Source organism: Gallinula chloropus, assembly GCF_964237585.1.
Source record: "Gallinula chloropus genome assembly, chromosome: 2".
In the NCBI taxonomy this organism is placed as follows: Eukaryota; Metazoa; Chordata; class Aves; order Gruiformes; family Rallidae; genus Gallinula; species Gallinula chloropus.
This window is the reverse complement of record NC_140086.1, coordinates 121279994-121303735: the sequence shown is the minus strand read 5'-3', so window position 1 is coordinate 121303735 and position 23742 is coordinate 121279994. Positions and strand designations below refer to the sequence as shown.

At 43.2% G+C, this 23742-nt stretch overlaps 1 protein-coding gene across 1 annotated transcript in view; it reads left to right on the top strand.

The window, feature by feature from the left end:
• Positions 1-19680, top strand: part of CMC1 (C-X9-C motif containing 1) — a 41917-nt gene extending 22237 nt beyond the window's left edge. The window contains exons 3-4 of the mRNA XM_084280347.1: positions 17956-18046; positions 19430-19680. Coding sequence (XP_084136473.1) covers positions 17956-18046; positions 19430-19544 — 206 coding nt within the window. The 3' untranslated portion in view covers positions 19545-19680. The remainder of the gene's footprint in view (positions 1-17955; positions 18047-19429) is intronic.
• Positions 19681-23742: the final 4062 nt, after the last annotated feature.

Genomic DNA, 23742 nt, shown 5'->3' with positions numbered 1-23742 from the left:
AGTTGCACACAGGATTGATACAGATCTTGTCTTGGTGACAGAAATACCTGTTGTACTTTGCTGTAATGGAACACTCATGCAGTTGGTGAAAAAGTGTGTGTGGGACGTAATCTCACGTGGTGTCTGGAAGACTGTCAGTCTAAACTTTAAAATGTAATTTTATGGAGACAGTTTGTGTTGGCAAAAAGGCCTTCTGAATGCTATCACTGAATATGTGGAAAATACATGAAATGTATCCTGTGGAAGCACATAGGAGAAAGCTGAAAGCAGGACTTGATGTTAAACTAGACTGGTCCAACTATGCTTGCATAGCATTAGCTTTGGTTTTATAAAGAGATTGTCAAGCCTGAGTGCTCTAGAAAATTAGCTCTGCATTGGAGATAATATTTATCAAGCATAAGGAGAATGCAGGGCTGGAAAGGACTTCTAGAAGACACTTTGAGCCATCATCTTGTGGCCATATCTGGTGTGCCTGCGCTTCTCCTGTAATCTGATTAATGTTACAGTTCCTATAGACAGGCTGTTCCAATGCTTAGTTATTTGTTACTGTTGAAAGAGTGTTTTGTTTTGTTTTCAAAGTTTGGGGGTTGGGTTTCTTTTAAATGTCTAAGCTAACTTTTCTTTCTATATCAAGCTATTTATGTTCTCAGACATTGGGCAGATTCCTGGTAGTGGTCTGGATAAAAGCAGAACTTTGAATGGAAGAAAAAGGGCAACATTTTATGTAAAAAAGGCAAAAAGGGGGAAAAAGAAAAGAAGGGGGGGGAGGGGAAAACCCAACCAAACTTGTTCAGTAACCATCCTAGGAAAGCTTTTCTGGGTACTTGAGACCCTGAGATTCCAGAGCTGTTTTGAGAGGAGCATGGCAAATAAAAACCCCAGTAACCTTAAAATCACAACATAAAAAATTATGTCTAAATTTACAGGGATAAATATTGCTTTCAGGTTGAACAAAATTATATCTAGTAAATAAGAGTGACCACAGTCTGCAACTTCAAATATTATACTTTGTTGCCGAATACATTCTTTTCTGCCTTTGGGGTGGTAATTTTCCACAGTGAATCTGACAGTCCAGTCAAAATAATTCATAAGGCAAATGATGAAAAGTACTCTTTATTTTTTCTGGTGTAAATAATCTTTGTCATTCCTCATCTGTCCTGTTTTCTTCCTCTTGTTTCTTCGCTTTGTGTTTCCACAGTGGGGTTTTTTAATGTTTCTTCTTTGTCCATGAACTCTCCAATATTCAGTGTGCTTTCTGTTCGTTGTTTGAAAAGCACAACAAAAGTGTAGCCTAAACACTGCAGAAGAAATTGAGCTCCTAAATAGGGAAAAACCCTGCTTTACAGGTTTTTGCACAAGCATTGATTTGTCAGTGATACCCGTGCTAGGTATGGCTACAGAATAGTAATTTGGAGAAGATGCTGCCTGGCTTCTGAGTCATCCTGTTCCCTATCTCAGCAACGCAGCTTGCACAGTTTGGGTGTGCAGGAAACCCCTTCTTTTCCTTCTCAGTTTGCAGAGCCCTTTATTGAGAGGGACATCTGAAAGCAAAAACCCACACGGTTGGAGAAGCATGGCATGTTGACAGTGACTCAGTGCAGCAGGGCAAGCACATAGGCTGCAGGGGTTCAACAGGGCATATTCCTTCTGCCTCCTGGGAAGTTCAGGATAAAATTCTGCCAGGCCACAGTGTTTACATTCTTACATTATTTTAAGGCACTGCTCTGCATTATTGCCTTAACGTGAGCTTCAGTGTATGTCTAGGTAATGCACAGAAACTTTCCATTGCTTTCCAATGGAAAAGAGGAATTTAAAAGAATTTATACTGATTAGGGTTGTACAACCAAAGATTTAATTCCTAATTAATTGGTAATTAACTAACAAATTAGTGTTTAACAGGGTACTAATAACAGGAGCTTCGAGCTTCTGTGGTGTCTTCAATGACTTCCATCCAATCTCCTGTGTTTCAAGTATTTTATATTAGCTACGTGCTACATCTGATGGTGCTTCATGACTGTAGCGTAGCGGTAATAATGATTGTTTGGCTTTCATTTTGTAACAGAGGTGTCTTCCTCTTATATACATGTGTATGTGATAATTATTTTTATTTATACATTTAGAGCAGCTTGAGAAAATTTTAAATCCTTCGTGAGGTGTAAGAATGGTGTGGAAAAGAATCCTTTTGCTTCAGCAAAGGTATTCTGGAAATTCCTTTTCATATGCTTTATCTGCTGAGTAAGCATGAAACTTCAGCAGTTTTAAAACAGAGTGCTGTTTGGGGAATTCATCCTCTTCACTCTGCCATCAAATTAATGTAAGTACTGGTTACTAAGTGTGCTTAAACTTTTGAGAACCATTCATTGTTGGACAGAGAATATTTATATAAATTACATCCCCAAAAAATAGGTTTTCTACTTCTGTAGAGAAAGATATTTAACTGAGCTGGCAACTTTTGTTTTAGCTGCATTGTCCCAACAGACAAGCAATTCAGACCACTAGTTCAGGTCTAATCTTTTTCTCTTCTGTTCTTGCCATTTAAATATCGATTCAGGAAAATAGAGCATGTGAGTATTTTTTTTTTCTAAATTAAAAAGGCTAGTTACTCTTCTAGGTAACTACTTACATATTCAAATATAAATTTACTTGTCTTTAATATCTCATTACTGCTGCTGTTAATAAAAGGTAGGATTACAGGTTGGTTTCTTTAAATGCAAAAATATAATACTGCCTCTGTGAATAACTGCTGGGTTGTCATGAGTAGGGAATGAAGTTATATTCAGACTGATAACTAGTTGAGCGTAGGAAATGCATGCAGCATTTCACAGGCAATTCTGATCTCATGGTCTTACCCATGGTTTGTACTTCACAAACATATCTTCACGCTGAGACATAAGCAGGGGTCATTGCCCTAGGGTTTGAGTTGCAATGGCCTGACTTGCCTGAAGGCTAATGTAGTCACTCAAAGGAGGAGAAAAAAATCAACTCAGTTACTGTGCTAAAAGTACTTAAAGGTAACTTTCTGTTTGCATTACCATATTTCAGCTCCACCTAGATGCATGTCACAAAAAGGGTAATTGTAACAGTGACTATAATTGCTTTATATGAAGCAAGTGAATTCCCCAGTTTCTGATTTAATACAGTCAGTGTATTAAGTTTGATGACAGGATTGGTGCTATGAAGTTCAGGTTCTGCTGTGTGCTGTGGGTGTCAGTATAAGGAGATGCAGTGGTAACGTTATTGCTTGGGCAGGGTTTGTACTAACAGTTCTCCAGTGCTCAAGTCTCTTAAATCTTGGCTGAACTTGTAGCAAAAAGTCAGAATGACAACCTAAAGCTTGTTATAATTCAAGTAATTAGAAGGTATATATCTGATTAAGAGACAGCAACTAGCCCTTTCCCCTTGTTCAGTCTTTCAGAACTCCAGGGGTGCAGCAGTTACCTCATACTGTTCTGCACTGCTCAGGGAATAGAGTGGAGCGTTAGCCTTGGAGACTTGTGTCTGCTCCCTGAACTCCTCCTTAACGAAGAATTATTGAGTCATAGGGTGGGAGATATTTCATCCCAGCTCTAGTCATTGGGAAATCACGTCTAGTCTAAACCAGTCATCCTGTTTAAATCTCTGAAGTGGGACTTAACTGTATTCTGCAAGTATCTTGCTCTCACTCTCTCTCTGTATCTCTCTCTGTTTTGTGCCAAGGCAACAAGAAGGACAGCAAAGTACTGCCAGAATCAACTTTTATGTGGCTAAAATTAGGTAAAATTAATTCTGCTGGTAGTCATCTTTGGCCTCTGTTCACACATCAACAAAGATAATACCATGTATGGAAGAGAACCATCATGGTCAATGCATATGGCATTGTGTTGGTGTGCATAAAGCAAGGATGGCTAAGGTGTGATTTTTGGTAAGGGTATTGGATCTCCTGCAGAAGCCATGTAGAAAATCTTGGGCCTTGTGAGCATTTGCTAAGGGTTCCTTTCAGGGTTTTTTTTTTTTTTGCTATCTCAGGTTGCTTCCACATTAATTTGTTAGTGCCTCCTCTAATGACATGAATGTGTCTGCAGATTCTGTGCAGATGGGGACTGGCAGGGTAGAAAGTACCTTTCAGCTCCCACGAATGTTTAGAGGAAACTAGTGGAAGATCAGTTGATGGTTGTTACTTCAATACAAAGAAGACTCAGCTGGACATAGTAGTTACCCATTTTAAAAAATGGAGAGAACACCTGGAATCAATTGAAGGGCTTTGGCCTTTAATGGCCCAAATTTCCCCCACCCTTTGTTTTTTTTTCCCTTCTGTCACCAGTAGCAGCAGTTCCAAACTCTAGTTGAAGATCAAAAATAAATGAAGTTATTTTCCAAAATTGGAGTAGTTTGACATTATTTCCTGTTCCACTGCTTTTTTATTTCTGTTCCTGAATATACTTATGATATATATAAAGCTGAAATCATAGTATGTAGGGGAAAACAGGTGAACAGTCCCAACAGCATAAACTTAAATTCATAAATCTGAGACCTGCAACCAGCCTGCTGTACAAGAGAACAGATGCCATGCAATAAATTAATACTAAGCTGAATAATAAACAAGATGTATTGTTAATAGTCTTCAATGCAAAGAAAGTGATTTCAGACTTTCATATGCTTGTTTTCTGTCTTTGTTTAAGTGAGGCCCTTGCATGTGTTTTCTTTATTGTTCTCTTTTGCACACGTTTGAGCTTTGTTGGGTTGAGAACTCAGTCTCTGGTTGGGCAGTGGTGATTAACTTACACTAAATAGGCAGCAGTAATGTGATTTGAGAATGAAAAGGATTCATTTCTTTTAAATGAGGGGAAAAAACCCAAGGTTGAAGGAAATAGTTTACATAATCTGTAAACTAGTTAAGGAGCTGAATATTTATGCAGGTTGAAATTGAAGCTTAGTTGCCCTCTAGGGGTTTTACATTAATACAGCATATGCTAGCTTTTGGGTGGTGTGGTTTTGTTTTTTTGGGTTTTTTTTTTTTTCTTTCAGAATAAAGGTGAGAGAAGTCTTTGGAAAAACTTACATACTGACAAATCTGTGGTGGTGGAGGCATGTGTACATCTGCATTCAGTGAGTGAAGCTTGTTTTCTTCAGAACCCAGAAAGCAGAGGAACAGCTATTAGCCTGATTATGTTCTTGTGATTTCAGTGTAGCAGTGGAGAAGGTGCTCACAGTCATCCGGTCACAGCACCAAGAGGTCTCAACCAGGAAAGAGCCTTACATGGGAGCTGGGATACACCCCAAAGAGCTTTTGGTTCTGAGTAGACGTGGAACACAAAAGGTTATGTGGTGATGCAGTGGTGCTGCTGAGGCAGCTGTGGAAGTGGCAGCTGTAAGAGCCTCGGTCAGTTTCTGCTTGTGTCCTAGCCACTGAATGCTGCTCTGGGTTCTTAGTGTCCTCAGCTGGTGCTGGCTACTGGGCAGGGGGCTTCTGTCACATCTTGCCCCACAGCAGCCTCGTTTGTGGATCCTGTGACTGAACTTCTTAGAAACAAACTTTGTCTCCTCCTATAGACAGCAGTTGACAAAAAATGAGTAGTTGGTTGTTTGGGTAGCACATGATACCTCATAGGACATATCCTCACGCAGTGGGAAGACGTGACTAAAATGACTTCTAAACTCAAGCCACATAAATATTTCTCCTCATCCAAACTTCTGATGTCTCCTTTGCCAATGGTTTTGTACTAGTAGCATTGCTAATGTTTGAAGAATTGCTAAATATATTTTCTAAAGTGCAGTTGTTTTTCTAAATATGGAAACCAGATTTATGCAATTCTTTTTGCTGTTTCTTTTGTAACAGTGCTGAGACTGTGTTTCTCCAGAATCGTATTGCATCAGAAGTGAATGCTTGGGGCAGGTGGAACAGATGCAGTTAAACAAGAACCTCTTGCTGAACTTCAGTGTTTATGTGCCTGCAGCTTGAGGAGCACAGTCCACTGTTAGAGCACTGTGCCTGAGGCTTCGTTATACCAAGCTAAGTATGGATTTGTGCCAGTGAAGTCTATGGTGTTACACAGATTTTTGTGCCATTTGCCCATTAAGCTTTACACTGAAGAATAGTTGTTTTGGGGTTTGTTTTTTTTGAGGGACTTTCATAGCTGATGGAGGTCCTGGTGCATATTGGTTTTGCTTTGGGGATTTGTCAAAGACATGTTCGTGAATCCTCTGCCTAAAAGTATTTTGTATTACTGTCTTCAAAATTGTAATCCTTGCTGTGGAGAAATAGCCTCATCTTGTAATTTCTCTACAGAATCAGGGCTGTTATTACAGCCCCTTATACATGTCTAATGCTTTGGCCTGGTACTGTTTGGTTCTGACAGCCAGTAGCACCACAGAAGCATCTGTTTGGTTGTTACCTGCTGTTTGCTTGGGTGTGACATCATAGCTTCAGCCTGGTGCTTCCTTGTCAAAACCTGTGGCTTGATCGGCAGAGCTCTGTCATCAGTTCTGCCTCCTGCTCTCTGGTGCTCGGTGTCCATGCCCCGGCTGCCCGGGCAGCAGACGGTTCCTGGAAGCTGTGCATCAGACCGAAGACATGGTAGGTTAGAGGAGAGGGGAGGGAGGGTGGGTTGGTTGTTTTTAGGATATTTCCCTCCCCCCCCGGCCCCTTCCATGACCAGTTTCCCTCTTGAGTGAGTAAAAGCCCCTGAGCAAATTGCAATCTTTATGCAGGCTTTTGGTCCAGAACAGAACTGCTCCATAAGTAAAGTTGTAGTAAGCAGCTGCTCTTGCATTGTTCTGAATAGCCTTGGCCTCTTCTGCTCTGTTTAATGTCTCTAGAAAAGTTTGAAGCAGGTGTGTATAGTAGCTTGGGGAGGGTGTGTGGCACAGGGGGAGTTCCTGATCAAGGGGAGCATCCTAATTGATTGCTCTGGTTCTGCAGGGCAGCATGTGGAGCTCGTAGCTCACAGAGTTTTCCAGGACCTGAGCAAAATACCGAGTTTCAGTGCTGTGCCATTGGAAGGAGCTTTTGCGTAACAGTTTCAGGGTTACAGGAAGAGTACGGTGGCTGGATTACTTGCTCGGCTCGTGTTCAGTCCCTTCTTAAGTACATGGTTATCACAGTCATTTATTTAAAACAACTTACACAAGATGGTAGATAAGTGCTGCACAGTTACTACCAAGCTTCCAGACCTTGCTGAGCTTTGGTGGTGTCTATTCTTGTCACGTAGCTAAAAGTCATCTCTTCAGAATCACAAAATGAATAGGGAGGTCTGAAATTCTGACTGTCTGTATCACACTGTGGCCAGCCACCGTTGTGAAGGGTCAAGTTACTCTTCAGTACAGAATATAGACATAGCACAATGTGGTTTGTTGGTTTGGTTTTTTTTCCCCTCTGAAAAACTGCACTTCTGGTTCTGTTGTCCTTACAAATGCTGCATAGTACCTCATTCAGCAGATGCTGTTCCCACAACTCCCAGCCAGCATATGCTGAAGACTAGTAATTTTTTTTTAAAAAAAAAAAGAGAGACACTAAACATACACCACAAACTAAGGTAAGGACGTGGTAACTGGTTGTGGAGATGTTGGAACGATGGTGGGAAGGAATATGGGATGACCTGTAAGGGAAAGCCACTTCTTTACTTAAAAGATCTTAAGTATATTAATATTTAATATTGTATCCTTGTTGGAGTGCCAGTAAAGCCTGAAATACTGCCCCATCCCACCCTCACCTTCCAGCTGGAACCTTGAAATCAGTTTCACTTGTGCTTAGAGGGTAATTTGTTTCATTCAAAGGAAGGACTACTATTACTAGTACTAAGTTTAAAAAAATATAAAAATCGAAACTTTGAGTTATAACCATACTTTTGGAAAGTGAACTGAGGGGAGAACAAGTACCCCTGAAGCACCATGCTGTAAATTCGAGCTGGTGGCGTGGTGGAATAGCTGTGTAATTGCCTCTTCAGGAGTACATAAATGACCTGCTCTATCTCCACCCTGTGGTAGAAGGACATTACTGCTGCTTCTGCCTCTCGGTGAATCGCTCTCTTTTTATAGAAAGATTTATTTTTTTTATATACTTTGGAGTTCAGCTGAGGAGTCAGTCACGGTGGGACAGAGGGAGGGGGATGTTTCTTTTAATCATCTGTTATGCTAACTTCTCAGCTGTCCCGGAGTGGCTCAGCAGCTCCCCAAGGAGGAGGAGGGAGGATAAGCAGCAGCAAGGCTGCTCTGCGCAGCTCAGGCTGGATGTGCTTGTTTATATGGAACCGGGCAGTGACAGGCAGTAGCCATGGGGGAACTTGCATTTGTTCCAGTTCTGCCTCTTCCAGCGCCTGGTACGGTAACGCTTGATGTCAGGGATACTTACTGCAGGGTGGGAAGAAAATGAGATCAAGTCAGTCTTAAAGGAAGGAGCTGTTCCAAAGCGGTTTAACGAGGTGGCTGTGCTCACTGGGTGGGCTTTACCTGCAACCTGACCTAGCAGGCAGTGCTTGGACGTGACAAGGACATTCCTAAAGCAAGTATCTCTAGACAAATCATGATTTACCCAAGTAAATTGAGGGAGCTGGGGATGTTTAGCCTGGAGAAGAGGAGGCTGAGGGGAGACCTTACCACCTTCAGCTACCTGAAGGGAGGTTGTAGAGAGGTGGGCGATGGTCTCTTCAGCCAGGTGACAGGAGACAGGACAAGGGGAAATGGCACAAAGCTGTGCCAGGGCAGGTTCAGGTTAGATGTTAGGAAAAGATTTTCACTGAAAGAGCTGTCAGGGCCTGGAACAGGCTGCCCAGGGAGTGGGTTGAGTAACTGACCCTGGATGTCTTTGATAAAAGGGTAGATGAAGTACTTAGGGATATGGTTTAGCATAGGATGGGAACTGTTGGACTTGATGATCTTAAAGGTCTTTTCCAACCTTGTGATTCTGTGTGAAAGCAATGTGTTTACTTTGCTTAAAAGGATTTTTTCCCCTGTAAATTCAATAGGAAGGAAAGGAGATCTGCTTTTCTCTGTCAAATCTGCCTGAATAGCCCAGCAACTTCTTATCTTTGAGCACTTAAATCTGCCTGGCCTAACAAAGTACAGTCACTGTAAAGTCTTGTATATGTTAGTTAGGCCCTTGCTATTTCTGTCTTCTGAGGACATAACCCTCTTCTTTGTACTGCTGTGCTCTGGGTGTCTTAGAGTCAATAGACTTGTCCCTTAGCTCTTAAAGAGCTGGGTTGCTGGAGTGTACTTCACAGATGTGAGAGTGGACTATGTTTCTGTGTGTTTGGGGCAAATGACACACACAAACAGATGTGTGTTTATACACATGCATCCAAAAAATGCTGACAAAGGTGGAGATCCAGGTTGGGACATCAGATCAGGTCAAGCTTGTACCCAGTATACTAAAGCTAGTAAGTAGATACTTCTCTGCATCATCTGTGACAAAGCTCTGTTTATTGTTGAAGTCCAAGGGCTGTTGAAATTCCATTGGGTAAAGCCATTTCACTAATAAATTGTGTATACCACAGCATTTTGTCAGCATCAGTTGGGAAAGTACTACGAGACGTTTTAAGGTGTATGTTTTTTAAAAAAGACACTTTTCTGGTTCTGTGGTTACTGAGGAAAACATTTTCCCTAATCAGGTTTCACGTGTGCTTTCAGAATTCATATTGAACTGAAAACTAACTTTAATCTTTCCACTACTCATCCCCCAAAAGTCATTTCGGTCACATCTTGTGTGCAGACTGATACAGAAAGGGGAGAATGAGGAGAGCTGATCTGTCCTTGCTGCTGAAAACTCTGTGAGGTTACACGTGTATATTTTTTTCAGAGCTCTGGGGTTTTTTTAACCACTGATACTTTAATTTGGTATGTTTTTATCAACAGTTTTAAGTATTTGACTGGGTTTTTTACTTGTATTGATTGGGTTGATTTGATTTACTGTGTTTGGCTGTGTGGTGGTTTTTTGGGGAGAGGGGTTGTGTTTTGTTATTTAAAAGACTAATATTTCTCTTCCTTAAGCTTGCTCCTTTAGTGTGTCATTCACTATCTCTTAGTGCTCACTGTGGAATTAGGAAGAAAATGTCCAGATATCTACTGTGGACAAATATGGGTTAACTGGGACAGACAGAGATAGACTTCCCTGCTGTGTTCCTTGGAGTTCCTGGATATACCCCTGACAAACATCCATAATTCTCTGCCCAAGTGGGAGTAGATTTTAGCCTGCAGAGCATGTGTAATGAGTGAGAGGGGTTCACCCAGTGCAAGCCTCTGCATCGTATGGGAATGGGATTGCATCTTCATCATTTATGCTTTCTTGGATTTATTTCTCATTCTTTGATGCTAGCTTCTTAAATTCCCAGGAATTTGGGTTTTAATGATTGCTGGGTTTGAAAATAACAGAAACCCCATCAAGGTTTCTGTAATAAAAAGTGGATCAGCACCGAGTAATGACTTCTGTTTTGAATTGAGTGATGTTGGAGAATCCCTACATCCCTTACACGTGTATCTGGTGTGGTATTGTGGCTTCTAAAAATAACTTAACAAACACCAACGGAAAAAACAAGTTTTTTTTCTTCATAACTTTTGAAACAGGAAGTTTAAATAGCCACTGGCTTCCTATATTCATTTGAAAAGCCCCTTCCAAGCCTTAATTTCAGAAAAGAATTGCTCTCTCCAAAAGCAGAAACTTGTAATGTTTCTGCGTTGAAGTGATGAAGACTTTGGGGGACTGTTGCTTCTAAGTGAAGGTGGGTGGCGTTTGCAGAGAAACCAACTGCGTTGTTCTGAACAGACACACACACCCCCCCTCCCCCTCCCCAAGGAACAAAACCCCCAAACCACCCTTAACCAACCCCCCCAGACACTTTTGGTGTGCGCAGGGTGCCTTTCCCCACTACTGTTTCGGCCGGTTCCACATCCAGCCCAGGAATACTTTGAGGCCAATGAACTTTTGCAGGAGGGTTTCAGACAGTTGCTGTGGTAGAACACAAATAATGACAATTGCCAGAGTTGGCACTTCAGCAGGATGGGACAGATAGATGCTGTAGAAGTGAAGGCTAACGTATGCCTTTCTGGTATTGGTGTGCTTTTTTCCTCTTCCTTCCTCTTCTCTTGGAGGCTTCTTGTTGGTTTAGACCTACTGTGCAAGCGATCATAAGGGTTTTGAAAGGCATGTGAGAACTTCATGCTTCAAGGTGGAAGCCAAGCTTATGGTTGTTGGGGCTTAGGAAGGGACTTTGCATAAAGAAGTCTTTCCAGCACCTTTTTCTGAAGCAGCTGTTACTGGCTTCTGAGAAGGACAGTGTACAGCACACGTGGGCCCTTTGATTCACTGTGGTGTTGCCTCTAACTGAAAATCACCCTAATGCAAAGTCTTTGGGTTTGTTTCAGGGATATTGATAACAAGGCCATGTGCTAGGGAAAAACAGCTCTCATTTGGGGGGGAAATACTTTTGCTCTGCAGAGAGCAGTTGCGCTGCTTGCCTTCCTGATGATTCTCTCCTGCTCTGTGTTCAATCACAAGATGAACAGTGTTTCAGGATTTCATACTGGAGTACAAGAGACATTGTAGTCTACTGGAGGAGCCTTTGTTTGTGTTGCATACTTTAGGATAAAGCAGGTTTTCTGTGCTGAGAGTGCCCTGGAAAAGATTGGGCAGGAGGGGAGATCTTCCCTAAAATTCTTGGATTCCTGGAATTGTCTCTCCTCCCCAGTCCTGTGCTGGGTGCTACTCCATATTGATGATCTGCAGCCTTCCATTGCAGCTTTCCAGTACCTGAAGGGAACATACAAACAGGAGGGGAATCAACTTTTTAAAAGGGTAGACAATGGCAGGACAAGAGGGAATGGATTAAAACTAAAGGAAGGAAGGGTTAAATTAGATCTTAGGGGGAAGTTTTTTACAGAGAGAGTGGTGAGGTGCTGGAACAGGCTGCCCAGAGAGGTGGTGGATGCCCCATCCCTGGAGGTGTTCAAGGCCAGGTTGGATGGGGCCCTGGGCAGACTTGTGTAGATCCAGGCTGGAGGTTGGTGTCCCTGCCTGTGGCAGGAGGGTTGGAGCTCTATGATCCCTGGGGTCCCTTCCAACCCAGACCATCCTATGTTCTGCCCCAGGTCTGGTGACCCCAGCAATACACTGGAGCTACAAAAGCTGAAGTGGAGCAGCTTTTTGGGGGTGGTGATCGCAGGAAGGTGGAAAGTATATGATTATTTTTATGTTACAGCACATGATTATTTGTGGAGACAAAGTATTTGATCTGATAACAGAGGTTCACTTGAAAGAATCAAGGTTATTTTATGTCAATTTTCTCTTTGCCCTATATAAGATGCATTTAATTATTTCATGCTATCTCCCTCTATTCAAATTAATCTGTCTTATATATATTGTTGCTCAAATTAGAATAATGCTTTAATCAGCTGTGTTATGCATGCCATAGTAGACTAGAATGGGAAAGCTCCTCCTGGCATACTGACGACGCATGTATTTTATTTGTTATTGTAATTTAAAAGTAAAATCAGAAATATTGATTTCTACTTGACTGGAGAGATGATTTAGTTTGAATATCAGACTGATCTTAATCAGGTGAGAATTAATTGAGTTGGAGGTATTAGATATTCAGTGATGTTAACTGAACCATGATCAATCTACAGAGCAGCTTTCTTTTGTACTGTGTCAGAAATACCAAACAGCTCCTACTCCACAATGTAGAACAATCTTTTCATCTTCATCCTACTACTTCCTGTGGCTCATTAGCTGCACCAGTAATCTGCCTTGTGCATACTGAGTGATCTTCCAAGTAACAAGCTAATAAATCACAATTTAGGACTAAATTAAAAGCGTAATAACTTTGCCATAAAATGTTCCTGGTGATGTTTTCTGTCACTTGAGTGTTTTCGAACACGTTTTGCAAACAGAGGTTTTTCAAAATCTCATCCTTGCTTACATTCCAAAGGGACTGGTTCCCTCCTCTTCCACCCTTGCCCCCCAAGTCCCCACTGTTACTTGAGCATTCCTCCTCTGCACAGTGGTAGAGCTCAAGGAAAGCCCCAGACATTGGACAAAACTGTTTCTTCTTTTGTGTAAATAAAAAAAACCCTGCCCCAGGAATAGCAGAACATAAGCCTGGTCCAGATCATGATACAAGCTTTTTTTTTTTTAATTTTTTTTTTTTATTTTAAGAGTGTGATTGCAGTATCATAAGTGTTGAGAAAATATAAATGGTGAGATAACACCTCTGTAGGACTTTCTCTTAAGTAGTAAAATTGTAAAGTCTTTAAATAAACTAGAGCCAGACCTGAGAGGATCAATTTATCTTGATAATGGGGAATATTTCATTTATTTTGTGTACAAGACCGTCTGCAAAGTAGAAACATAATTATGATTGATAAAACTGCAGCTCTGATGTTAGATGAATTGCACAGTGCTTTGCAGTATGACTCAGTAGGGAAGTGCCCAATGTTGTTTATAATCTGAATCTGCAAAAACTGAACTTGGGGAAGTAGCCTTCCCGCTACGTGGGGTTGATAGGCTGAAGATGATGATGATGATGATGCCTTGGTGTGTTTATATCAGTGCAGGTGCTGTGCAGGTTGCCTAGAGGTTGGTCCCAAGCACTTCTTGTTCTTCTCTTGCTTGCACGTGAGAAGTCTTTAGGCTTGCCCAAAGAAGTAATTGAGTATCTCATAGTTTTTAATATTTCTTCTACAAATATAATCTGCTTGCTTTATTAAATCCACAAAAAAATGCCCAAACCAAGCAACTTTCTGGTTATTTTTAGTGCAGGGCACTACTACTTTTTCCATAAAGTCTTTCCTTTTTGGATCTGTACCTGTGGATCCACTTAGGCACAGCCTGTGGCACGGGGGAGCCTGTGGGACTCATCTATGTCAGGTATGATGTCATGAACCGTAACTGCTGAGGGTGAAAGAAGGGTCCTTAATCGGTTTCCTTGGTAACCAGTAGACACCTGCAGCTCTGACACAGCTCAGGATCTGCCCTTATCTGTGCATAGAGGATTCAGTGACAGACATGTGTACCTCTCCTGGCAAAGCCTCATCAGGGTTCATTTTATGGAGGGTGAGCTCCCCACCCCCTCTTCCCCCCAACAAGGCATTTTCACTCCTGTTGTGTTGAGCTCTGTCTCTTATTTAGCATATATTTGTAAATACTAGGGATGACCTTTATTGTTTGCTTGAAACATTGCTTTCTGTTGTGTTACAATCTAAATTGAATTTGCAGACTGGCCCGAATTTGCAGACTGGCCCAAATTTGCATCTAGTTGGTAGCTTTCTGCTTGGGAAGAGAAAGAAGACATTGTATCAGCCCATGAGCTTGTAAAGGTACTAAAGGCATTTGCCACAGGAGTGGAGATTGGATGAGAGGCAAGACTTCTAAAGTATCAGTTCTGTTCTGAAAGAGCAAGTGTTCTTTGTGTCATGTGCAGCACCAGGAAGCTGGTTCCTTTGAGTGTGAGACCTGCTTCCCTCACGTTCTGATTGCTGCTCGGAGCTGCTGAAGTGTTAAACTGCAGTGGGGCTGTAATCAGATCCTGTGTGTCTGCTCCTGTGGGATCTTCCTCTGCAGATCTTGCTCGAGTGAGGGATGAGTGGTGACTGTCAAGGTTGGTTTGAGTTTCTATCTGGAACTACTGGGTGCTGTTCTCCACGCTGGTAGTTCTGACGCTCTGTGCTGCTCCACACTGCGATGCTTTGCTTTGTGACAGGTGAGCAAGACAGAGCATAATTAAAAATGAACCAAGGTTCTCCAGACTCCTGTTAGGTTTCCAGTAAGTGTTTGCAACCAACTCTGCCTTGTGCTGCGGTCCTTACGTGACTGTCAAAGGGATTTTAAAGTGCTGGAAGTAAGAGGAGAGAGGGATCATCAACTTTGGTGTGCTTATATAAGGATACCTGATACGCTTTAACCTGCCCATTTCCCCCCTTCTGCTCTTAAGCTTCAGCAACATTAAAGCTGGATGTCTGCAAGGGGTTTAGTACCTGGCTGCATAGCGTGGCCGGGGCCCTCCCAAGCTGGGGAGTGCTTGCAGTTGCAGTTCAGGTTGTGTTCACTGGGACATCGCACCTCGAACCAGTCAAGACTGGTGAGCTAACAAGTGAGAGGGACCTCCTGTTGTCTTCAGTGGGTTTTGGTTTTTTTACTTCACAGTTTCCAGAAGGAATGACTGCTACAAAAAAAAAATCTCAGCGCAGCACTTCAGGAGAGGTGCCTGGAGAGAGCAGGAATCAAGCTGGTCACTAGGCAAGCCTTAAGCTTTCAAAAGCTTCTGATGTTTTCCCAGAAAAAAAAAGGGCATTTTTACAAATGCAGTAATAGGTATGTTTTTTTTCTGAGATGTTGATGTGGGGGCATTAAGTGTGAATGGTCCAGGAGAGAGAGAAGAGGAGCAGAAACATCAGATATGCCTTTAAAAGCCAGAGAAACATTTTGATCGTCTAACTGCACTTGTGTTGTGAGTTTATGCTGCTTTGGAAACTTCAGCTCTTCAGAAGTACCCTCAAAGTCGGGCTTGTACATTTGGATGGTTTTAGGTCTAAAGAAAAGCACATACCCAAAGGGTGTTTCCAGAGGTTACCGTTACCCGAGGTTGCCATTACCTTTGAGCAGAGGTTATGGTGTCTTCCCAAGTAGCAATGAACTGCTTAATTTAAACCCCCTTTTTGCATACTTTAAGCTGGTACATTTGGCAGTGGGGTGTGGTGAACGGGAGGTGCTGGGTCAGAGCAGGTTTTAAGTGTTCATCACTAATGTGTTGAAAGCGGGTAAGACGTTAGTTCTTTGCATGTGCCTTTGGCAGTGCAAGGACACTTTAGGACAGTCTCCAGCACCTTCAGCAAATGGTGATTTATAATTTTTTTTTGTGTGGGGATAAGTAATTTTATTAAAAGCCTAATTAATATAGCCATGAGCAAGCAAATCAGCCTCACCTAGGGCTTGCTTGCAGCTGTTGGATCGCTTTCTCCTTGTGCTCTTGTTAGTGGTGTCCAGGGTGCTAGAGTTGTTTTTGTCTCACTGAGGTCTGCTTAATACCCGTTTCAGTGGCTGTTTGCTGAGGACAAAGAACATCATTGGTGCTTTTGTAGGCACAAATTTCTCTTTGCTTGTCATTTAAGCTGTAATGTAATGGAAGTTGCATCATCGTGCAGGATCACCAGTTACTTAGTAGGCGAAGCTGCAACTTCAGCTGCATGTCTTGAAAACATCCAAGGACAGGTACTGGTGGTACCCTGCAGTTGGTGTGTTTAACGGTCGTGCCTGTATCAGTTACGTGGTCAGTAACTGAGAGGCGTTTGAAGTGTCTTTTTGATGCCCAGCATGACTTCAGAAGGTACATCTGTGCAGTAAGCTTAAAGAACGGAAGCGATGCAAACCCTTCCATGTCTGTAAATACTGCATAGCTGGTGGCTGTGTGCAAGAAGTGGAAGGTTGCACTGTGAGTACCTGAACAAGCTTTTGGGCTAAACAGACTACAAGCAATGCATTGGGCATATGTATATACATATGATACTTACTGTGCACTTGCTGAATGTATGTAAACATACCCAAGGTACATATACATGGAGTACAGATAATGTGATTTACCCTGTGTATGATGTCACACCGTGAAGTTTTGATGTTCCTGGATTGACTGTAGGTTTTACTAAAGGAAGTTCAAGACTATGGCAGCTTAGATTTGTTGGGTATTAAGTCACTTCCAGGAAGAGCTCGGAAGAGGAGAAATGGGTGGATTTCTTGGAAGGGGACATGGGAGTTTTGACTTTTTCCTTGACCTGGTTACCAGCTGATCTTGGGCAACTGGTGTGTGTGCTCTCACTTCAGTGCGTGGTCTCTCTCTCTTTCTGCCTGTTAAACACAGATGGTTACTAACTCAGACCCCTTATCACAAACCAGTTTGAAATCTCCTGATGGGAACTGCAGCTACATCTTAGCTGGTTTGCTTTTTAGTGAAGAATCTATATGAGGTGCTGGCAACAACAGGATAATAATGTTAGTTACTCCAGATAATGGTTTCCACCCTTAACCATGACTTTGCTTCCCCTCCAGCCCCCAGTGCTGGGATTTTTTTCAGTATCTCACTGACTTGTTTTTAAATCTCAAGACCCTTAAGGCAGACTGGGTACTTTCACTCTGCTGAGCAGAAGGAAGACCATTCCTCTTGGGAGGACCCAGAGCACTGTCTCTCCTCCCTCTTATGTTCCCTTGGTCTTAAATGCCAGAGATCATGATCCCAGAAATGCAGATGATCAAAGGTATTTTTGTGGACAGTGTTGGACTTTGCTCTTCAGTCTGGAGTTTCTGCAGCTACGGGCCACTACACAGTGCAGAGAAGACACTGAGAAGATAGCAGTCCTTCTTGGTGTGCTGCAGTGCCTTGGAGTGCAGCCTGACACTCCCAGCTGATTGGCTCCTCCTGGCTTTCTCCTTGCATTCCCAGGAGGGATTGTTGGGAATGCCAGGAAAGAGTTGCAACCTCACAGTTTCTTACCACCTGTCCCAAGGGAACCTTCACAGGAGATGGATGCCAGTGGCATTTCTTTGGGACAGTAGATCCTGGCAACAGCTTTGCTCTCTGAATTTGTAGGTACGAACGTGCTTCAGCAATTCCAGGAGCTTTCGTTGTAGAGAAAACACAAACAGCCCTGGCTCACCTGATTTTTCCTGCTTCCTTTTGTTTTGCTGTGATAGCCCAGAGTAGCCAGGATGAAAACTGGGCACAAGGATCAGATGTTTGCTGTAAGAGTAACTTCAGAGAATGTGTTGGTATTAGCGACAGCAGGGTGTGTGTGTCAGTGTAGTGTATGGTATGAGGGGGGAATCCAGTTAAAATCTTGCTGTTAAACAAGTGGCAAAGACCTTTCAAACAGTTATGGTTATAGCAGTACTATTAGCAGCTCTGCTCTGTGATGGTTTTTATATTTTTTTATACACATTACCAAGTGTCCTTTTTCTAGCTTTAATGTAGTTTGTGGGTTGTTTTCTTTCTTTTTCCCCAGCTTTTACTAAATGTTGTCAAGAAACTGGTCTTCTCATGGTGGCGAAGTGTCGGCAAGAGAACACAGCACTGAAAGACTGTCTGGTTGGCTAGTAAGTCCCTCATGAGGGTTTTTTTGTTTGTTTGTTGCTTGGCCTCTGCTAATCTGGAAATGAGTAGAAATCTTAAATCTTCTCAAAGGGGTTTTGCAAGGTTGGTGGCTTTGATGTATTTTCTGAAGATTACATCTTTGCTTCAGAAAAAACCCACGCTGGTCGGGGCCCCGCCTGACAAGCTTTTATTTCCTTAATCAAACTCTCCCAGGGCTATAAATAATCTCTTCTTGGTTTAAATGGCAACAGATCTGGACTTTCAGTCCAGACAACATGCAGCCTGCACTCACTGTGCTGAATTAGGTGTGCAGGGGATGGGGCTGAGCAGCAGAGCTCTGTTACTGAGACAGGAGAAGCTTGTTTCCATTTTTGCTTCCTGAACTATGTTTTTGAGATTTGGTCTCTGCCCTGAAAGCGTCCAGCTGCTGTGAGCAGCAATAGCAACAGCAGCAGGACGTTGTTAGATAGTGGACAGGTCAACTTGATGCCATGGTGGCTCGAAAGGTCTCTATTTGAAGTCCTTGTTTATCCCCAGGGCCGACAGGCTGAAGTGTTGGGTTCTTGAATTTCCCAGGGCAAGGGGTGGAGATTTACTGAGCTTGACTGGGGCAGGGAGAGAAAAGGGTTGGTTTGGTTTTTGGTGGAATGTGTGTCCTGCCCTGTAAAACCAGAGATGCAGATTAAATGCCTTTAAGTAGTGACAGGTATTCTCAGGTTTGGGATGCGATGGAAGCACTTGATCAGCCAGGAAGGAGTTCAGGCACCACAGCAGTGAGAACTTGCTGCAGTTACTCTGTTTCATTCCTCTGTTCCTCCATGCATTACATTTTGCCTCTTTAAAACCAACCAACCAAAACCAGCACCCAAACCACATACACAGCGCTGAAAAATCCACTTGGTGCTTGAATAACTCTACCTTGAGTTATGAGGAAAAAAGAATTGAAGGGAGTGGTCAGGGCCCTGGATGGTTACTGTTCAAGGCACGTACCTGTTCCCTGTTGCTTGGGTGCATAAATGTAAGTCTGCTCCAGCACCTTCCCCTGCTGAGGAAGCTGACTGGAAATAATAACAAAATTATCTAGCTGAACTGAAATAAAAAAGGGTTTTTCCCTCTTCCTACCTTTCCTCTTCAGGGCTTTGCTGCAGAGGCTTGCAAAGCACTGTGCCTTGAGAGACAGCAGTAGGAGAGTGCAGACCAGCTCGGTATTTAGAGTGTACAAAGAACTTTAACCATTATGTACTTTATAAAAAGGTATTTTATTATTGAGACAGGCAGAGTTTCCTTGGGTGAGACAGGAAGATCGGTTATGAGTTATTACTCATGTAATACCTGCTCCTTATTCTAAGATGAAAACCAGTGTTATGTCTTTGTCTGTCTCGTAGCTACTCGGATCCGTTATTCTACGAAGAATGCAAAGCAGAATACTTGAAGCAGAGGGAAGAATACAGAAAAACTGGGATTAAGAAAAAAACACAGAGGCACACTTCAAATGTATAGTTCAAACTTAAAATTAGCTTTTCAGATTTTATATTCAACTTGCACTTGCCTTAAACAGACTTAACTCATCTGTACCCTTCTGTGTGGAATTAAACTGAAATACACGAAGTGAGATGAACGGAGAATAAAATAATCTCTGAACACAAAAGTAAGTTTTATTTTCTGTAGTTAAAGATGTACAGCATGCTGTCACAGTTTGGAAGAGAATTTGCAAAGGTCTGTTCTCTGTAAGGACTTGAGATGTTGCTACCAGTTTACAAACAGCCTTTTGGATTTCAAAGCTGGTGTCTAGTTATGTGCGGCAGGTATGTGGAGATGCTTTGATGGTTGTACTAGAAGGGAAGGGTCCAAATGCAGAAGAGGAGAGCTGCTTGGCCCAATTCAATTCATCTTTTTCATGGAAATGTTGAGTCATGTGAGCACTGATAGTATTTTTGCCTACAAGTGACTCATGTTTGAGTCTGTTGGCAGAAGAGATGGATGCCCCGTGTCCATCTGTGGCCCAGACTGCTGTTTTGACTCTAGAAGAAGGAGGCACCTGATGTAGACCTCCCCTGACAGTGGGAGAAGGCAATGTTGAAGGCAAAATCACTGAGAGCTGTGCACTCCCCTGCTTTCCTCTTTCAGAATGAAGAGGATTGTATAAGCTTCCACACTTTGGGAGTGAGCGAGTGACCACACTTGCACAACTATTGCAGGTAGAAGGTGAGTAACTATCTATCTGAGGTATGTAAGATGCAGGTCACTTCTTGCAGAAACAAAGTGTAAGCAAGTCCCTACTTAAAAAGGGGATCTTTTGTGTACTGGTAGTTAAAGCCATGTAATTGTAGAACTCCGAAACGCAGAACTGGCTTCACCAGAGCCAGCCTGGGAAACTGTATTACAGTTTTGGGGAGTATCTGTGGAAGCACTTTTCAAAGGACGAGGAAAGGCTGTGCTTCCGAGTCTTACTCACATGGTAACTTGAACACTTTTTTAGTAAAAAAGATTCTTGCCTGAGTAGCTAGTAGGATGTATCACTCTTCCACCGGAACATGCAGAAAGCCACTTGCTTATTTTTAGTGCTGTTTCCCTGCAAAACCAGTACTGTGATATGGCCATTCAAGTAGGAGATTCAGATCGGACTTCAAGCCACGTGTCTGTCAAGTACTGAAGTTGGTATCACAGGTCAGCCCTTGCTCTTAGATCTGTGCCTCGTGCTGGAGTGATCGATACGAATGTGGCTTCTGGTATTACACAGCAGGAGGGCTGGAGGGTGCTTGTGAATGGAAACCTGAGGAGATGCACAGCGTTCTGCCTCCTTAGGCAAACTGCAGCACTTGGCTTCAGAACTAACCACCTTAAAATAGCTTCTGTGGAAGAGTTTCCTATGTGTGTACTTCCTCTTGGCTCCTCTGTTCAAGCGTTTTGGAAAACAAAACTCTTCCAAATCAGTTAGTGGAAAATTACTTAGGTCCCTGTATGTATTTAAAGAAAAGAAAACTTAAGGTTTGATGGGGTGGTGATGTGTTTTCCAGTGACAGTGAGGGTTCTGTTATCCCACAGCAAAAACCCCCTACATTTTCAGCCTCTGGAAAGTGAGAAGCCAGGGCGTGGGTAACTTCTGTCAAAGGCACTTCCACTGGAGGCTGGGGTGAGCATTCTCTTTGCCAGTGGTAGGTGCCCTACTGAGAGCTCACCTGGGTCTTACTTGGTCTCACACCACAGGTGGTGAAGAGACACCAGCTCCAGCAATGGGATTCTCCTCTCCTGCCTTGGCATGAGGTACCTCCAGCAGCTGAGGGGGAACCCTGGTGCGCTGACCTGTACAGCTGGGAAGGGTTTAGTGCTGCTTGGTGAACAGAACCCAGTTTAACCTGCAGGTATGACCCTGTCCTGATAACCAAGCTCAGCCTGTCAAGCCTGGATTTGCATGTAGAATTACACTGGCAGCCCTTCATTTCTCTTGGCTTGTGCTGTTGGGTGTGTAACAAAGAACCGGGTTATTGCCGCTCTTCTTCTGTTTACTGTGGCACTCGGAGCTCAGCTCTGCCCTGGGCTCTGGCACCAGCTTCCCCTGTAACACACCCCTGACCTTAATTTGGTGTTTCCGAGTGTTGAACTCTTCATTTCACACCTTTCCCTTTCATGATGCTTTGTGCTGTATCCTGTATTTTAATTGCATTGATATCTTGTATTTGAAGTTTAAACAAAAGGAGCACTCTGAAGTGACAGAGTCATGCTAGTGAAGTGTTTTGGGTTTTCTTTTTGTCTCAGCTGCAACCTCTCCTTCCTACTCAGGTTCACAGGAAGCAGCCCTAGATCCTAATCAATGTAAGAATGCATCAATAGTATTGACAGAGCCTTAAGCTGTCCTTCAGCAGTGAACTGGAAGTGGTTTTGCTCCACCTTGAATGTTTTCTAAAAAGCATTTCTCTTCTGTCAGAAGTTATTGGTGAATGAGGAGAGAGGTTCTGGAGGCCTGGCTCCCCCCACCTCCCACCAAACCAAAATGTGAAGCTGCCCCTACTTAGGGAGAGTAGCCAGCTCGAGCAGGTGAGGAAGGGAGCTGACCAGTACTTCATCTGGCCCTCCCACTCCAAATCAGGGATTGCAACTCTTAAATAATGGTCCCCAGCTCTTTCAAAATGAGAAAAATAAGAAGAAATAATTCTGTGGGATTCTTACACATTCTTCTTCTCTGTAGAGTAGACAACTGGTAGAATTACTCTAGGTGTGTGTCCAGTGTTCTCAAATTAGCCTATGAAGCAATCCTTTTATATTAAAGGCAGGGACCAGCTCAACAACTTGCTCAGCCAAGGCCTGGGGGTGGCAGTGCTGCCAGCTCAGCAGAGTTACTATTTGTGTGAGTGCCCACTGGTTTCTAACACACACCTCCCTTCAATTTAAAACCATCCACCCTGTGGCAGTACTGGTTGCCAGCGATGGACTGTGGTCTGAAAGCCAGAAGAGGGATTTGTCACCTAGCACCCTCGCCAGGCACAGCAAGGTGTTTGTCAGAGTTTCTGCAGCACAGGGGCCAACCTTTGCCTCGTCATAGCACTTAGGGGAACTTGGCAAGTGCCCAGGACACCCACGTTTTCCACTTGAGACCGCACTCTTTCAGGGTAGTAAAGCTCTCTTCAGACTCCTGAGAGAAGCCCCTTAGAGCTGTGAGATCTAAAAGGAAGGAGGGGAGAGGTGTCATGCTTATTAGTTTGCCCTCACAAAGTAAAATGAGAACTGTGGCCAGATGAGTTGCGGTTTGTAAAGCACAGGGGTGGCGAAGGTGAGCGGAAACACCTCCCCTTGTGCTCCGAGGCATCACCCGGCGATTAATGGGTAAGCCAGAAACCCATTCTGCCTCAGATGTAGTACAGCCTTACTCCTCCTCTGGTAGCTGTTCTCTACAGATGAGCTAGTGCAGGTGCAATGTTCCATGAAGATGGGGTTGGTATCGGTGACCACCTGGCTGTTTCTTTCACACTTCTCCGCTGGAACAAGCGGCCATACCAGAATGCTGTCATCTGACACGATTTAGGTGTTACTTGATGGTTGAACCACTTTGTCTCTCCTGTTTTAATCTGTAAGGGTATCAATTGTGCTGGCTACTGATCTTGGTTCACAGCCTGTTTGCGACAGAAGAGATTTAAAATAAACAGTTCAACAGTAGGTCAGTTGAAGTGAGGGGTTTGCCTTTAACTATTGGCACTAAAGCAATGTGTTTGCCCACAGTCCTATGTTCACACAGGTGCAAGTAGCACACCACTCCCCCCACCTCCCCCAACAGGAAGGGGCAAAAGCCCCTAAACCCCAAAACAGTCCACCACCTCAGATGCCTCTTTGTATTCGAACTCCAGATAACAACCACAAAGCACCTTACTGCTCTGGGACTTCTGTTCTTCACAGGGCCTGGCTGAACAGCGGCACAAAGGAGAGGTGCATCACTCAGGTCCTGGAGCTCTTCCCTCTTTACCAGGCCACAGCATCATTAAAATACAGATGTCTGAGTGTAGGAATCTCTCAGTGGGGTCTGAAGTAAAATTACATCTGCGAGCCAGCACTTGTATAGGTTACTTTATACTGCTGCAGGCCTCTCTTCAGTTACTGGGAATGGGTACTGTCTTCCTGGGGCTATGCCCTATACCTGGTACTGCTCTTGTCTTTCTCCAGCTGTAGAAGGTAGACAGCACATCACAGCTGATGTGGGAGCTTGCTT